Source organism: Musa acuminata, chromosome BXJ1-4, assembly GCF_036884655.1.
Source record: "Musa acuminata AAA Group cultivar baxijiao chromosome BXJ1-4, Cavendish_Baxijiao_AAA, whole genome shotgun sequence".
In the NCBI taxonomy this organism is placed as follows: domain Eukaryota; kingdom Viridiplantae; phylum Streptophyta; class Magnoliopsida; order Zingiberales; family Musaceae; genus Musa; species Musa acuminata.
Genome location: NC_088330.1, coordinates 40,262,395 through 40,278,935, shown reverse-complemented (window position 1 = coordinate 40,278,935; position 16,541 = coordinate 40,262,395). Strand labels below are relative to the sequence as shown.

Here is a 16,541-nt window from a genome sequence, read left to right as displayed (position 1 = left end):
GAGAGCGATTGGGTGTAGAGTCAACCCCACCCCATCACTGAGGTCTGAGTCTCCTCCAACTCTTAGATCTAGTGTCTTGGGATGCTTGAAGAAGAGAGGAGGGTTTTAGCGAGCAAACATTGATTAGGTCCTTCAACGTCACCACCAACGCCAATCTAATGTTGGCAGGTTAAAGAAATAGTCAGAATCGAAGGTCTAGCGCCTCTCGCCACTATCAAGGAGGAGCCCTTTAGGACTACTGAGTTCTCTTACTCTATGGGGAGTCAATGGGAGAAGCACTGGGCACAGTAACACCAACAACAATAATAACAATCCTCACCTATAGAGGGGTCAAAGCCCTCAACCTCCTCGGCCTACCCAAGCAACCCTTCATTCGTCAATGTGTTTAGGTTATGACTATTCTATCATAGATAAATATAGACAAATGGTATTCGATATAATGGGCTTATAGTAGATTTTAGCACCAATTTGGTTGGCCTTTGCGATCATCTTAGTTATGTAAATGGAAGTTGTGTTCAGTCATTATGTAAATGTAAAATTGTCTAAAAATAGACTATTTATGTAATAATTTTATGATTTTCAAACTTCATAGAGTGGTGTGGAGTGTCATCCAACACAACACTCTAGAGTTACCCTAATAGCACATGGCTAAATGAGCCTTTAGGATAGTGTATAAGATCGTTGTCTTATTTCGTAATAATGTCATATGAAAAATTACATGAACTTTTGATTGTAACGGACTACCTTAGATCTCTTCTCACGTGACTATTCAAAACATATGAAATCTATATTTATAATTTATATTATCCATCAAGTGTTTGCTAAAATATCTGCTCATGGGATCCCGAGTAAATGTTTGCAGGTCCTTAAGGGACCATAAGAGGTTTTGAGGAGGTTAATCTTTTACGGATAAATAGGTAATGGTGCCACATGACCTACGCAAAACCAGCTAAGTTTATGATAATTCAATGAAACTTGTATCATTACGCCTAAATTATATTTATATGATGTACTATTGAATCACCCTAAAACACATTATGGTGATGTACAATTGGGCTAAAGCATATTCCAATAACATGTGGCCTAATGCGCATCTCTTAGCAACTCAAATAATTTACTTTAGTATCAACAGATTAACTTGAGTCACTTCCCGACTCACCCTCGCTACAAAGCAATGTGGTGACAGATGCTTGACACGTTGGTGCTACACAACCGACACACACTCACCATCTCAGTATCATGCGATCGACACATGCTAGGCACCTCAAAGCCACATGGACAATACATGTCTAACATCTTAATGCCACATAAGATAACATCTCGACATTATGTGACTAAACCATTATCGAATCACTAAACTCAATGTGACATGATCACAATCAAACCCGAGAGAGACACACAAATGTTCCCCATAACCAACATGAAAGGACTCTCCTAGTGTCTTCACTCGAAGACAACTCTTTTAGAGCTCATTCTGAATCCTTCAAATTTCAGACAACTCTTTTAATTAGTTTTACAGGGTTTGAACACTCTCAAACTCAAAAGTACTAATTACAAAAACTAACCTAACACTTCCAGTAGTTGATATGAGGAAGAAGGAAACTATACTGATGACAAGAGGAATCACCCCGATCTAGATCGAGAATGATCGGTAAAAGTATGCTTCAAGCTTTTCTTTTACCAGTTAAGCATAAACATCCACCTTATGAATAATAGTGTGAAAGATGTGAGGCGACATGAACCTAAATCTAATTAGTATCCAAGAATATGGGTTCCTCCATACTAATTAAGTTTTCAGGTACAATTTGTTTGCGCCACGTGTGGCCATGGATCGATTTCTTAACTCAAAATCCACATTATTGAATACTGTATCTATTATTTATATACATGTATTGACTTAATATCTCAGTATGATCTTTCGCCACATAGATATGCATGCATGGGTGGACGCTGACACGGCTGATGGTGATATGATTCAGCATCTCAGTATGATCAATTACTTCTCACCATAATTGTCAGGATTTGCTGGAAATGGCCTGTAAGGAATCTCTCCTGCACGGCGGCGTTAAATGCATTCAATACTCGAGAAACATAAAAATGGATGAGTATTCTCAATGGTTTTCATCACAACATGTCTGAAATCGAAGATCACAGCTGACTGTTTTGCATGTCATCATTTGATGAAGTTGGCGTATTTTTGAATCAGCATTTCGATGAGGAGCTCGTTGGCTCTTTGGGTTGGATGGTAGCTATCCCAGAAGACATACTCCGAAGCATTTCTACAGGTCGTGCTTAGAACATTACACAGCTCGGCCACCTCCACAGTTCCGGTGCCACAGCAGCCCAACTTGGAAACTTCAAATCCTGCACAAGTGAACAAAGAAGACTAGCTTGATGAAATCATCATGCATGGAGAGAACAAGCTCATTTCTTAGCATACCATACTTCCAAGGACACTGGATAAAGTCAAGAAAGATGGAGTAGACATCAACGTAGAACAGCTTTGATCCTTGGAGGTTGGAATTAAGCCTCTGTAGCTCCACGTTCAGCTTTGCGTTGTAAGTCTGTGCTAACTGGTTCCGATCCGCTGCACAATCCCCGGAGAGTCCACCACCCACAAGTCTTTGTGATGGCATGCATCCAACTGGTGGAATTCCTACAACACCCACCTTTCTTGCTCCGAGACCAACCAAATCCTATCATAAGACAGGAAGCATAGGACACTTCGCAGTGAATGTGATTGTGTCTGATCCCTGAATGCAGAGCCATTACATAAAAGGTGTTTTGATTCATTCAAATGGAAGTTTGATGTTGAACAGTGGGGCCTGCCTGTACTATAGCCATGTTAATGGCCACCATGTGCAACTTCATGTTTTCTTAGCTTCAGTGTCCAATGACAACTCAGTCATTTCCTGGAGATTCCTTTTCCCACATATGTGTACACTCACTAAATCATAGGGTTGTTGAGGCTATCTATTGTTTGCATGTAAGCTTCAAGTTGGTACAAAGGGATGGTGTTTCTCTTACATCTGCATTAAACTGGCCTGCAAATATGCTACTCCATCGAACTGGCCTAGATTTTGAAGTCATAGATTTCGGTCCTCATAAAGAGAGAAGCATATGCAACAAAGATCAATAAAAAGGACTTTCTTTTCGTTGCTGGTGTTGCAGATTCATTAATTGATATACAAAGGACTGTGTTTACTGGTTTTAGCCTAAACTTAGTACTTGGACATTGGAGTCACTCCAACAAATAGAACACCTTTTCACAACTTGTTAAAGAACTGAATGACGAAATACTTATGGCAATGCCATGATTTTAAAGCAGGCTCTTATGGCAAGATTCCATTGGTCGAAAATGTGAGGAAGGTTGATGATGGATAGAAGATTTTGCAGGTGAAAATGAAGGACTAGTTCATCATCTTGCAGTGTACAGAGAATGTTAATGCACCAATTCGAAGCATTTACATGTGTTTTATTTGATCAAAGTAGTATACATGATGTAGCTTATCATGGAGTTTGTACGGCATCACAACAACAAAATATTGATGTGAATGAATGAAAAGTTCATTCTGAGCATACCTGGAGAAATCTTGAAGCACTTTGGATCAAGAACTCCGCGTAGGAACTTATGCCATGGCTGAGCTGCTGTATCGGATTGCTGAAGTACGCAACCACATCGTTGGATCCTGCACAAACGATGAACAGACTGCCGGAAAGGAGCCTCGTCAACTTCTTCTCTCCCAGATTTCCCGTCAACGTTCTCTTGTACTCTTTGAAGAACTCCAGTTGCTTCCACATGGGTGTGACTAACTAGATCATAGATAACGATGTTGTGCAGCAGATCTACGATGTAATAAGCTTAGATTCGTGTAAATGTTTGAAGAGATACGATACCGTCACTGCTGACGTGAGAGGATCGTATCCAGTTCCAGCTGAAGCAAAGCTTACACCGGTAGCGAGGTCTTTGAGTCCAAGGTTGGTGCCATGGTAAGCCGGCAACAGCTCCTTGACTCCGAGCATAGAAGCTGTGGAGATACACATGGAGAGGCAAATGGATCAGCCAACATTATTGTGAAGCGATAAGCTGATGCCTCTTTCTGCGACAGACGTACCTATGAAGTCTGCACTGATCTTTCCGTTGGAGAACCTGCCGGTGGGCACATGCCCGGCGAAATCCCGGCCGTAAGGTGGGAAGTTGCTCTTGACGATGGTCAGGAGGACGTTGTTGTTGCCAGGATCGACGATGGAGTCCCCGAAGGCGATGACAGCCGGCACTGCTGGTGCCGTGGAGTTGGAAGGTTGGGCCCGTGCGAGGTGAAACTGAAACAGGAAGAGGATGAGGACGGAGGAAGAGGTGGAAATCACATGCCCTAGCCACGAGAGGAGTGCCATGTTGGAATGGCGTGGTCTAAGATAGAAGGTGGGCAACTTCCTACTTCTATGATCGTTTATGACGGCAATGGTTGGGTTAGGCCACAAGCTTTGGATCATCCATTGCCACCATCTTAGCGACGACAGTACGTAGTAACATCACCAGCTTCATCAAAAACAAAAAATTAGCTCTCGAGTAAATCTGTCACTTCCTTGGGAGCAGCGACGGAGAGATCAGTGACGAGTGTTATGATCTGAGTACGATCTACTGTACGTGTGTCAGTCATGTTTCAACCAATACGGATACACCACATCGGTACACTAGAATTTGAAGGATCTCATGCAACTCACTGGGGTCAATTTCATTGACAACATTCTTAATGGGGCATACTCTCTGTTCAAAAGATTAACTTGCCTTTGTCTCGATCATTTCTGACAACCAAATCCAAAACTGCTCCCTGCAAATCTCTTCCTCTTTTGCTTTCCTCTGTTTTCTTTCCTTGGTCAGTCTCATTCGATCGATGCAGCTACATGTTGTCTCCGTGATATCGCTGCGTTCATGTCACTAATTTCTGCAGGAGGGTGGTCAAATCTCAGCATCTTCACTTAATGGTTGCCATATTATGTTCTTAAATTTGACCTGTCATCACCATGTTATCAAACAATGCCAAGGATTCCTCGGTTTGAATGAGGTGTCAAATGGACTAATAGCTAATAGACTCTGCTGCCAAACAATGCCAATAGTTTCCTCTCTCTGAATGATGTGTGAAATCTCAACATAATGAATGGCAAGCTTGAAGAATTACTCGTGAAAGAAACTGCAGTCGGCTCCATTGGCTCATCGTATAAGAAGCCGCTGTCGGTCATTTTCTAATCAAACATTGGTGCTTATGAGCAGAACAAATTGTGTTGGACTTGTCAGCTTTAATCTACCGAAGAACTATATATCATCATGCTGTAAGAAAACAACGATCTACCAGCAATGTCAGAAATGTGACTCAGATGCTTACGGAACAATTAGAAAATTAAGGCTTTGGATTTCTTCTAATGAGCATTTCCACCTCTGTCATCACTCCTCTGTTCTCCTTCCAATAGGTCTATTGGTGATATGTGGGTAGTGATCCACTTTGTGCAGGCAGACATATGAAACATGGAATATCCATATAAAGAACACAAAGGACATATAACATGCAGAAAGTACTCCAATGTTTGACAAGGAAATTATAATATGACCACTCTGGCCTGTGCAAAAAGGAAAAGAAAAAAGAAATCCAATTGTAATATCGAAATACTATTAAGGAAAAGAGAAACAATTAGCAATTCATTTCATCTCATGGCTTCTGTGATGGAGGGCTTAAACACAAGTCTAGATTCAGGTATGGACACCTATAGCCCTGTATGTTCCATGACCCCTCCCTGTTGCTGCTGCTTCTTCTGCTAATCTTCTCTTGCTTATATGGAAGAAGCCGCCCTGTATCTTTCTCCTCATGGATCAGTCGACGGTGCGTTGCTGGGTCTGTCCCTCGACTCAACAATTTCCTCCTGACGTGCGTGTTCCAGTGGTTCTTTATCTCATTGTCCGTTCTTCCTGGCAACCTTGCAGCTATGAGCGACCATCTGCCACGATTCAATGGAGTCAGTCGTCATGAACACTGTTCCGATCTTATGATTATGATCACAGACGCTGCGACGACTTGCCTATTACTGAGACGGCTATGGAGCTTGATGATGAGCTCATCCTCTTTCATGGTGAAGATGCCGCGCCTGAGACCGGGCCGTAGGTAATTGATCCAACGCAGGCAACAACTCTTGCCGCACCGGAGAAGGCCGGCCGCCATGGGGAGCGAGCGCCAGCACCCCTCTCCATGGGCACGGATGTAGGCTATGAGGAGGTGGTCTTCCTCCCTAGTCCACGCTCCTCTTTTGATGTGGGCCTTCTCACAGCATGGAGACCTCACCATTGCTCCCATCCTCCAACTAGCTTTCTTACTTCTTGTCGAGGTGGTGTTGTATAAACGTTTGATACGGAGGAGAGAGAGAGGTGCATGCAATAATTGGTGAGTGAGAAGACTGGCATGCATGTAGAGAGTGGATATTGTCGGATTCCCTCTCCTCGAGTCATCACCGTTATCATCTTTTTCCTTTTCTATTTTTTTTATAAGTCGAAGATATAAGAGTAATTATATATTACCTCATATAATTAATTATGATTAATATTTTAATTTTTATATTTTAAAAAATAATTTTAGAATCTCTAAGGTAAAATATTTAACCCTAATTCTCATCGACGAAAAAAATCACGTGTTGTCATGTAAAAAAAAAACAAATGAAAATGATAAAAACATAATTTTTTTCTATCTTTCCAAACTACTCACCTGCAGTTTGTAGCACCTTCCTACTCGCCTGTAGTCTGCCACACTTTCCTGCTCGCTCATTGCACTTGCTCACTCGTCATACTAGCTCACTCACCATTGTGGACAAGTGAGTTGGTGCAGTGGGTAAGCGAGTGCAATGGGTGTCACAAGTGACAAGTGACGAGCGAGCGGGTGCGGTGGGTAAGAAGCGAGTGAGCAGGTGTGCTAGTAAGCGAGTGCGACGAGCGAGTAGGTGCAACAGGTAAGCGACGAGCGAGCAAGTACAATGGGCAAGCAAAAAAGTACAGTACGATAGGCTATGAGCAAGCAATTTGGAAAGAGAGGAGAAGAGAAAATTAAAAAATTAAAATTAATAATTAAAAAAATAATAAGTTTATATTTTAATCTTTTCCATTTGTGATTTTTTTGCACATGATAATATGATTTTTTTCCGTTGATAAAGTTAATGACGTAAGAAGAATTAGGATTAAATATTTTACTTTCATAAATATAAATCTCAATAATATTTTTTAAAGTAATCTAATAATTACCCTAGAAAATATTATATATAATATAAAATCATCGACTGCCACTATATAATTCATAATGTATTATGATCATGAATCCTAAATGCTTAAGCTTAATATATCGAACAACATGTTAAACATGCAGTGAAAGAGGACCAAATCAACCCGACATTGCCCAGTATATTTTATTCCTCCATTCAATTTCAAGTCATGGAGACAAACTTGTCAGCGATGGCAGTCAGGTTTTTCCATCCACGTCTACCCGAACTATTTAAATCATAGTCAAATACTATTTGGATTATTCGTAGAAAGACAAACAAGTTATTAGTCAGATGTAAATCTAAATACGATCAAACTATCTTTTAAGGTGAAAAAAGTGGGCCATTCCCCTAAAAAACTTCACAAAGAAAAAGGTCGATTACAACTCAGAAATCGATCAAAGCTTATCTAACAGCTGAGACTACTCGGAGAGACGTATCCCGCTTGCACAGAGCATTCCATCTCACGAGCGGTGGATGAGATCGGTCACAGCACGAAGATGGACCACCCAAAAATTCCAACTCAATGCTTGGCCAAGCCATCCCATAAAGTTGACGAAGATAATATACAGTAAAATCCTCTTTACGACCATAATGTAATATTAACTCCTAGTACAGATTTTTTATGAGGAATCGTATGGTGTGCTCCACCTTCAACAGTTCAAAGTGGAAATCCTTACCAGGCAATGGACAAGCCAACGTAGGAAGTAGGCCTTCTTGTGATCTTGATCTTGGAAATCCAGCATTCAATCGCTTCCTCCTTTATTTTGCTGTTAGGTGAAAGCTTAATTACTGCATCATTTACATGGTCCAATCTTGGATCCCGGCAAATCCAGCATTGCATTACCATCACCTGGTCCTATTTTTGCTATGGGATGAGGAAGATTAATTACTGTACCATCACCTGCGCATACTAATTATCATAATCCTATGGCCAGAGAAGAATTCCTATTTTCTCTTTTTTATCCTTCATGAATCCTTGTACAGATTACGACAGTAATGGTTGTTCATCATCTCGTCAATCAGGCCGATGTAAAGTAAGACGATGAGATTATTATTGCAAGCACTGGAGCATGTCCGGATCGATCTAAACGAGATGGAATCGTAATCTAGGAAGAGTTTGTGGCAGATAAAGCGGCCGGAAATCATTTATGCTGGACCTTGAGTTGCCTGAGGAAACCGGTGGAGGCATGCGATCTATCGCTTTCAGAATGACATGGCTCAAGTTTCTTGATAATCACTTTCGATCTTGGCAAGGTTATTGGATCGTAATTTCGACAACCACAGGATGTGTTGTTTCATCTTTTCTTGGATTATTGTGGATTTAACCACATAAATCTAACTATATAAGCTATCATAGTTTTGTATTGCTAAATATTAGATGCTAACCACAGCGGTGTGCAAACGGAGACCTCGTTATTTAATACAAACCCACTTTGTTTGGCGGATTAGTTACTCACATATCAATGTGCCACTTTCAGTCTTCGTGCTGTGGCGAGGTGTTACGCAGGTAGTCTCTATCGATGAGCTGTTGTTGACTTCGTCATGTTTAACCTAACCCGTTGCCATACTCTTAATTGACTTATCGCTTGCACCAACTTTCGAAATCGGGTGTTTCTTGAATCGCAGAAGAGTTGAAACTTATATGTAGAACAATCTTGAGATGAAGAAAAATCTTTAGCACTCTGGTTCATCTGTGGATGTTGTCCTCCACAGAAGGTAAGTCTCGTGTTGGGATCTAAGAATAGTATCGCTTCCCCACAACGAATTCCAGCAAATTTCTTGTACTTCACCAGGGTATACTGCTTCTCTCATTGGCAGTAGCCAGAGTTATCCATGTTGTCGATGAATGGTTCGTCCCCACGGTTACGGTAGCGAGTAAGATTTCATGTGCAAAACAGGGATCTGGTCAGGTTATTAATGAGACGAGGAAGTAGGTTTGTGGAGATACACCACACCAGTGATAGGCAATGGAGATGAGATGAGGGCAGGGCGCATTTAATGGACAAAACTGCAAAACCGGTGGTGACTGAGGCTTCGTTGTTGCTCCACCGTGAAAGCTTTAAGACCACTGTCGGCCTTCCCTTATAGTCCCTTAGTATTTATAAGCACGTAGGGTTCTCCACATTCCACAACAACATCACACGTTACAATCCTTCTTCTTCTCCTCTTCCTCCTGTTGTTATCTTTCCTGCTGAGGTCGAGTTCCATCATGGGAACTCCGCCGCACCTCAAAACCGTTTTGTTCGGTTTGTGTTCAGTCTTTGTGGCCGTCGGATTCGCAAGCGCTGCAACGCAGACTGAGACGCTGGTCTCTGTCGTCGGTGCTACCGAATGCTTGGACTGTGCGCAGAAGAGTATCAAGACTGAGAACGCTGTCAAAGGTCGATCGACTCTTGTTCTTCACTTGTAGTAGTCTTGATGCTTAGCACAATTGCTGCTTAGTTGCTCGAGTAAGGCATGCATCTGATATGTTCTTCCATGGTGGTTTTGACCAAGCAGGACTACGTGTAGCCGTCAAGTGCAAGGTGAGCGACGAGCAGTACGAAACCAAAGCCACGGGCGAGCTCGACAGCAACGGAAACTTCGAGGTGAAGCTCCCGAGCGAGCTTCTCCTCGACAACGGCGACCTGAAGCACGAGTGCTTCGCGCAGCTCCACAACACCTCCAACGCACCTTGCCCTGACAAGAACAACGCCCTCAACCCTTCCAAGCTGATCCTCAAGTCCAAGGACGAGGGAAAGCACACGTTCGTTGCGGCGTCCGGGAAGCTGTCGTTCTCGTCGGCCACCTGCGCGTCGGCCACCTTCTACCCCTGCCCTCCGCTGGCATGGAAAAAGAAGCACCCCAAGTTACATATGCCACACTACAAATTCCCACCCAAGTCTCACTACCACCCACACCCAGTTTACAGCCCCCCTACCTACAACCCACCTGCGCCGGTGCACAAGGCACCGTCAGGGGGATACTACCAACCACCTGCGCCGATGCACAAGCCGCCGTCAGGGGGATACTATAACCCACCTGCTGCGCCGGTCTACAAGCCGTCCCCGATGCCTCACCACGAGCACCCCACGATCAAGTACCATCCGATGCCCAAGAAGACGTTGCCTCACATGAAACATATCCCGCATTTCCACCATGACCACCCCAAGTACAACAAGCCGAGCTCCCCACCGGCCAAAGTGCACAGCAAGCCGTAGACCCCACGTCGAGCAGATAGCCGATGTGTCGTTGTCGTTTCTTGTAGTAGTCGATGCTATGCGTAATAATGCCAGATCTAAGGATATGTGTGTGTGTGTACGTTCTGGTGTAAGAGCAGTCTTTATAGCTTCTTTTTTACAGCTGCTATCGTTCTATTCCTGTACTGGTTCTGTTCGCGACAGCTCTCCCAATCGGGTTTGCTGTCCGTAGAGACTTAAATAAGTGAAATATCATTTGGTCTTATGTTTCTACTTGTGCTATATACTGATGAGAATTAATTAAGGGGGTCTGCCAATCGATCCGTCCTGATCTAATCTTACATCGATCAGGTTCGGACTACGCACGTTTGTGACAGGGCGAACCCGATGGGAATTGAAACCGATCCAACCCGCCCGAACAGCCCACTCAAACCACGCACGTGACCGCAAGAGGCGGCCTCGGGTGGTGGGGCGTGCGCATTGCACGATTTGCGAGGCATCACGTGATCCCTCGTTCTTTTCGAAATTTAAAGCGGTTTATCCTTTGGGCGACATCAAAGGCAAACCAAACGAGTGGACGTCAAGCTGAGTCAGTCGCACAGTAGAAATGATCACAGCTTTCCATCTAAAATCTACACTGCACAAACACCAAGACAACCACTGACTGTTCTCGGTTGCACTCTGAAAGAAACAAAGGAAATGATTATTGTCGATCTCTCAGAGTAATTTCAAGAACACACTTGCTCCTGCGATAGCCGCCGATGTCGCCGCCCGGCACTGCCAATCCTGTCCCCAATATCTTCGTATTTAGAATTTAAATGAAGTGTAATTTGCAATTTAAAAATACGCAGAAAATGTACGATTTAGATGGAACGTACCGGTGACGCGGCGGAGATGCTGAAGAACCCGGACTCCCCGTCCGGCCCTGTTGTCGAGGCCTCGCCGTCGCCGTCGCCGTTGCCGCCGATACCATCGGTGGAGGTGGAGGTGGAGGTGGAATTGCTACCCTGGTGCATCGAGACACCGACGAGCTGGTAGGCCGGGGTGCCGTCAGGCTTGAAGAGGCCGTAGTTGCGCTCGGAGGACGGTCCCGCCTTCTGGTTCTCGTTGAAGAGGGCGAAGACGTAGGCCCGGATCGGCGTCCCGGGGACCAGCGGCGTCCCCTTCTGCCCCGCCACCAGCCGCATCAGGTTGCCGTTGTACCGCGCCGCGTTCTCAGGCGTCGCCCCCGTCTCGTTGGCGTCGCCCGCGGACGGCCACCCCGTCTCCGACACCCGCACCTCAACCCCGCCACCCTTCGAGGAAGGCGACGCTGCGGCCGCGATGGCGTGGTACACGGCGTCGACCTGAGCGTGGAGCAGGTTGCCGTAGCGGAGGCCAGTGGCCGGGTCGGTGAAGGCGGCAGACCCCTGGTCGAGGAGGGCGTACTCGAGTGCGACGCCGGATGGATCGCTCACGTAGGCGAAGTAGGGGTAGGCGTTGACGAAGAAGGGGGAGCCAGTGCGGCCGTGGAAGGCGAGGAGGGGGCGAACGTAGGGGAGGAGGTCCGGGCGGAAGACCGCGCCGGAGGGCGGATAGGAAGGCGTGGCGAGGACCGCAAGGGAGTGGGCCGAGGTGACGGCGACATCGCGGTCGAGGCCGAGGGACGCGAGGGCGCCGTGGAGGTTCTCCATGGCCGGGACGATGCAGTGGGCGAGGCCGGAGGCGTTGGCGCCGGTGAGGACCTCGTTGCCGACGGTGACTGCCACGATCTTGACGGCGGGGACGAAGGCCTGAACGTGGGCGCGGGCCCAGGCAAGAGCCTCGGCCGGGTCAGCGGCCACGGGTGGGAGGCAGCGGTCGGGCATGCCGACGACGAGCTCGACGCCGGTGTTGGCGAACGCGCGGAGGACGGCGGTGTCGGCGTCGTAGAGGCGGACGCGGCCGACGCCGATGGAGGCCAGGAGGCGGGGCACGGTCTCGGACGGGGGCAGGTTGTCGCCCACCCGTCCGTAGTTGACGCCGACCAGGGCAGCAGATGTGGCAGCGGAAGGGACCACCAGGGCGATGAGGAGGAGGAGAATAATGAGCAATGGCGGCTTAGAACGATGCAGGGCCATCGAGCTTCGGCGGTGGCGCAGCAATGTAGAGCTCGGGCCACAAAGAAGAAAGGTTGGGGAGTGACGGCGGAACAGAATAGAGGGTAGCGCAATTATGAGAGCAGAAGAAAGCAATTGAGGAGGGGGGGCGGGGGTGGTGATTCCCAGCTGGGCGGGACAAGAAGGGAGAGGAGCCATGATTGCAAGGGGACTGTCCTGTGTCTGAGAGAGAGAGTAGAAGACAGGAGGAATCGTCCGGGATTGCTTCAGTCAGTCGCGAGTGGACAAATCCGATACTGAGGAGCGGATCCGTTGCTACTAAAAACTCCGTCTTAGCTCACCGCGGTGCACGTGATCGGGCCGGGAGAAGGGGCGGGATTGGAACGCTAGCTTGATCTGAGCCATACGTTTAAATGCGGCCATATGAACCCTTTTTTCGACTTACCAGTTTTTTTTTATATATATATATATTTTAAAAGGTAAGTGACGAATATAGAACTGTTAAAATTATTATCAATTACTAAATAATATTTTGAAAAATATATTAGATGAGATTTGAAACCCTCAACATTTGTTAAATAAGTCTGGTCCATCGTTACCAAGCTAATGTTTACGATGAATAAATGACTCTATCAAGGATCAATAAAATTTAAATTAAAAAAATTAACTATAATACCATTAGCCCTATTTATATGTTCTCTTATATTTGGGTGGGTGGGCAGGTGGGGGGACATTATACTGCATGGGTGTTTATATTGAAAGAGTCGTCCCTTTTTTTCGTATTTTTGCAAGTATCTTTTAGAAGATAAGAAATTGTTACCTACATATATCTAATAACGTCCATCATTATTTTAGTAGCGAAAATGATTATGAATGGAGGATAAATATTGATTAAAATAATAACAAAATGAACGAGTGATAATATAAGCGGTCGTGACCAACAATACAAAATTATTATTATTATTAATAACAATAACAACAAAAGTATAAATGAATAAGTAAATAAATAATATAGAAGGAAAAAGAAAAGAAAAACTCGAATATTAGTAAAGAGGGAAGGGATGAATCAAAATTCAAGAAATTAAGCTAAAATTACTTCATCCGAGAAGAATTCAACAACAAAACTTGTAGCAATGTTACGCTACCACCAATCACAACAACGAAAAGACGAAATCAAGAAGTCCTCTGCAGAGATCGGATCTTACCGATCGATAAGAGGTCGGTGAATCACCGATGGGCCGTCACCAGCGTCTCGATGAACCTGAGCCCGTCGAATCTCGGCGCGAATTTGTCTTCCACCACCGATCCCGTGGCGTCCTTATCAATCGACGATCCCGATCCCGATCCCGATCCCTGTTGAAGAATCCACCCGGGTAATTCTCCTTTCTGCCCCTATCGACAAGGAGGAGAGCAAGGCAGGGACGTGAATACCTCTTTGACGGAGGAAGGGGAGCTGGAGGCGCCGTGATCGGAGTTGTTGAGGGCGGTGAGAGCGGCCGAAGAGGCGGCCGCGAGGGATGCGGCGTAGGCCCCGGCCTTCTTCATCTCCACGACGACGTCGAGATCTCCCACCGACTGCTTGTTCCGACACGCCCGGAGAAACTTCCCCGTCTTTTGGAGCCCCAATCGACGCCCCCCGCCGTCCGTCACCCAAAGGGTGAACTATTCTAAAAAAGGAGAAAATTGGGGCCCACCGGGAGATGCAGCTATTTCGTGCTGTTCTAATTTTGTGCCCTAGTTTTTGTTTCTCCCACGCTATTATTTTCTTTCAGAGATGAGACAAAAAAAAGGGGGGAGTTGAATAGGTCTTGCCCACTAAATAATGATGGATGGGAATGACACTGGATTGGAGCATTTCGGATGAATAATTTTAGATCAGATTTTATTGCTTTTAATCCTATTATGACCGACATAATTTTATCATACCTTTGCTAGTTTCACAGTTTTTTGACATAACAGTTTGTGGGCCAATTATCCAAAAAAAAATTGAACTTTGAGAATTTTTTAAAATAATATTTCAACTTAAAATAATTATATAATATTTTTAAAAATAATTATTTTATTTTTATCGATCATCGCTTACTGTCAAACACCCGATCAGACCTCCATCCCATTGGGCACTCCCCTTACGTCTTCTTCGTTTTTACACAAGAAGAAGACAAAAAGGAAAGAAGACATTGTTTAGCTCCAACAAAAATATAAAGATAGTGACTGAAGTAACGCAAGACAATAATGTAATAAGACGACAAAATCGAATCGAATGGAGATAGAAGTCCAAATATTTTTTGAAACGGCACAAAACTGATTCGACGATGCTCAAAACCAAAAAATTATATTCATCATCATAAATTACAATATCTCAAACCATCATTTTCTTCTTCTTATCTTAGTTGATGAGGGTAATAATGGTGATAAGACTCGGGTGACGTCAGTTGCCCTAGATGACGCCTCGCGCCTCTGTTAACCTAATAGCACCTGGTCAACACGGACCGGAATATCAACCGAGGCACATTAACATCCTGCTCAAGCTCGATCTCTCGTGCCACGCCAACGTCCATGTTAGACGCTACCAGAAGTACGATCCTGCTCTCTACGGGTAGGCACATCAGGCAACGGTAACCCTCACTATAAAAACCCTCGCGCTCCGAGGAAATTAAGGACGAGAGGAAAAAACCCCCTACGACCGCTCACTAACTTGATCGTCGGAGGGGTCGAGTCAAGCCTCCCGACTCGACCTGTGTGCAGGGACGAAGATCGCGTGCCCAGGCGAGGAGTTCCCTCCCGGAGGAAACGACGACCCCGTCCCGATCGGACCACCGCAATCGGCCACCTCAGCCATCTCAAGGGTCGTCCCGAGAAGATCCCCCATTATCCGGACCCGAACCAAATTATGTCGACCCCGAGGCCACGACTTAAAGTTGTTTACACCAACATTAGTGCTGTTCAACCTAATCTCTCCACTTTTCTCGGATGCTCATTAAATCATATTACCTCCTTATTTTATAAGGGTCAAACTAAAACTTCAATTTCAAGTAAAAAAATAACTTACAATCTTTACTAAAACTATTAGACCAATATCCTATCTAATCATAAATTTTAATTTAATATTACAACACCTACAAATTAAGAACTTACGCAATAAAGGATTTACCTTCTTTTTTTAGGTAATAGTTAGGTGGCTTCTCTTGGAATATATTTTTAGAATCCATCTGTCTACCAATTGATATGTAAATTTGCTGGTGCATTAGGATTTTTATGATCACACCAAATGATATTTACATGTTATATAAACGACACGCTTGGCACGAATCTTAAGGACGCCAATCAAATCTCGGCTTGTCCCGGTGGCTGATGGAACACGAGCCCATGATGCGAACGAGTCCGGATACGCTCGTGCGCTGGAGCTCCACGCAGTCGTCCATCACGGTTCACGAGCCGATGCTTCGTACGTAGCCGACGGTCTCACATGGGAGTGGATGATTCGTGCGGCGAGTGGGTCCCCTGGACTCCGTTTCCATCAACAAAACCTCCCCAGACAAAGGCACCGCTTCATGCAGGCCATCAGCCCGTCGATCAAAAACCACGGTTGGTGCGATATTGTTTCACGCCCACCACCCGCGGGAAGCGGGCCGCACGCGGCTACGGAACGCAAGTCACGGGCGCCACCACAACGCGGTCTAGCGCGGACGCAACATGACAACAAGGTCTAAGCACGCGTCCGGGCCCACCTGTTTGGCGACGAGGAGAGCCGTCCGATGTCGATCGGACGATGGGCTTCGCTTTCGATGGCAACAAAGACGCGCTCTCAGACTCCACGTGGGTCAGGACCCGAAGTCGGCCTCGTGTCGATCTGTCGCCGCCCGAGAGAGACCGCGGGTGGACCTCGTGGGCCACCTGTCCCCTACAGTGCTCCACCCTCAGATCACCGTCGCACGCGGATCAGACGATAGGCGACTCATCGTTCGATTCGGAAGCCGTACGTGAGAAA

General features: G+C 45.5%; 4 protein-coding genes across 5 annotated transcripts; 1 reads left to right on the top strand and 3 right to left on the bottom strand.

The window, feature by feature from the left end:
* Window positions 1–2,048: 2,048 nt before the first annotated feature.
* Window positions 2,049–4,444, bottom strand: LOC103982708 (GDSL esterase/lipase At3g14820-like). 2 transcript variants are annotated; one of them, XM_009399699.3, is made up of 5 exons: window positions 4,116–4,444; window positions 3,898–4,028; window positions 3,583–3,813; window positions 2,441–2,696; window positions 2,049–2,364 (listed from the first exon to the last, which is right to left on the bottom strand). In XM_009399699.3, the coding sequence occupies exons 1-5, from the start codon at window positions 4,393–4,395 to the stop codon at window positions 2,174–2,176; spliced, it is 1,089 nt and encodes a 362-aa protein (XP_009397974.3). In that variant the 5' UTR covers window positions 4,396–4,444; the 3' UTR covers window positions 2,049–2,173. The 2 variants fall into 2 exon arrangements, with proteins under 2 accessions (XP_009397974.3, XP_018680184.2); XM_018824639.2 differs by having other exon boundaries at window positions 2,246–2,364; window positions 2,446–2,696.
* A 1,261-nt stretch (window positions 4,445–5,705) lies between these two features.
* LOC103983428 (myb-related protein Zm38) lies at window positions 5,706–6,335 on the bottom strand. Its single transcript, XM_009400642.3, has 2 exons — window positions 6,073–6,335; window positions 5,706–5,991 (listed from the first exon to the last, which is right to left on the bottom strand). The coding sequence occupies exons 1-2, from the start codon at window positions 6,333–6,335 to the stop codon at window positions 5,706–5,708; spliced, it is 549 nt and encodes a 182-aa protein (XP_009398917.2).
* Window positions 6,336–9,436: 3,101 nt separating this feature from the next.
* Window positions 9,437–10,740, top strand: LOC135668788 (proline-rich protein 4-like). The gene is made up of 2 exons (XM_065178549.1): window positions 9,437–9,677; window positions 9,796–10,740. Exons 1-2 carry the CDS (start codon window positions 9,506–9,508, stop codon window positions 10,494–10,496), a joined length of 873 nt encoding a protein of 290 aa, XP_065034621.1. The 5' UTR covers window positions 9,437–9,505; the 3' UTR covers window positions 10,497–10,740.
* Window positions 10,741–11,113: 373 nt separating this feature from the next.
* On the bottom strand, window positions 11,114–14,307 carry LOC103982711 (glucan endo-1,3-beta-glucosidase 11). Its single transcript, XM_065178548.1, has 3 exons — window positions 13,985–14,307; window positions 11,354–13,906; window positions 11,114–11,261 (listed from the first exon to the last, which is right to left on the bottom strand). The coding sequence occupies exons 2-3, from the start codon at window positions 12,749–12,751 to the stop codon at window positions 11,193–11,195; spliced, it is 1,467 nt and encodes a 488-aa protein (XP_065034620.1). The 5' UTR covers window positions 12,752–13,906; window positions 13,985–14,307; the 3' UTR covers window positions 11,114–11,192.
* Window positions 14,308–16,541: the final 2,234 nt, after the last annotated feature.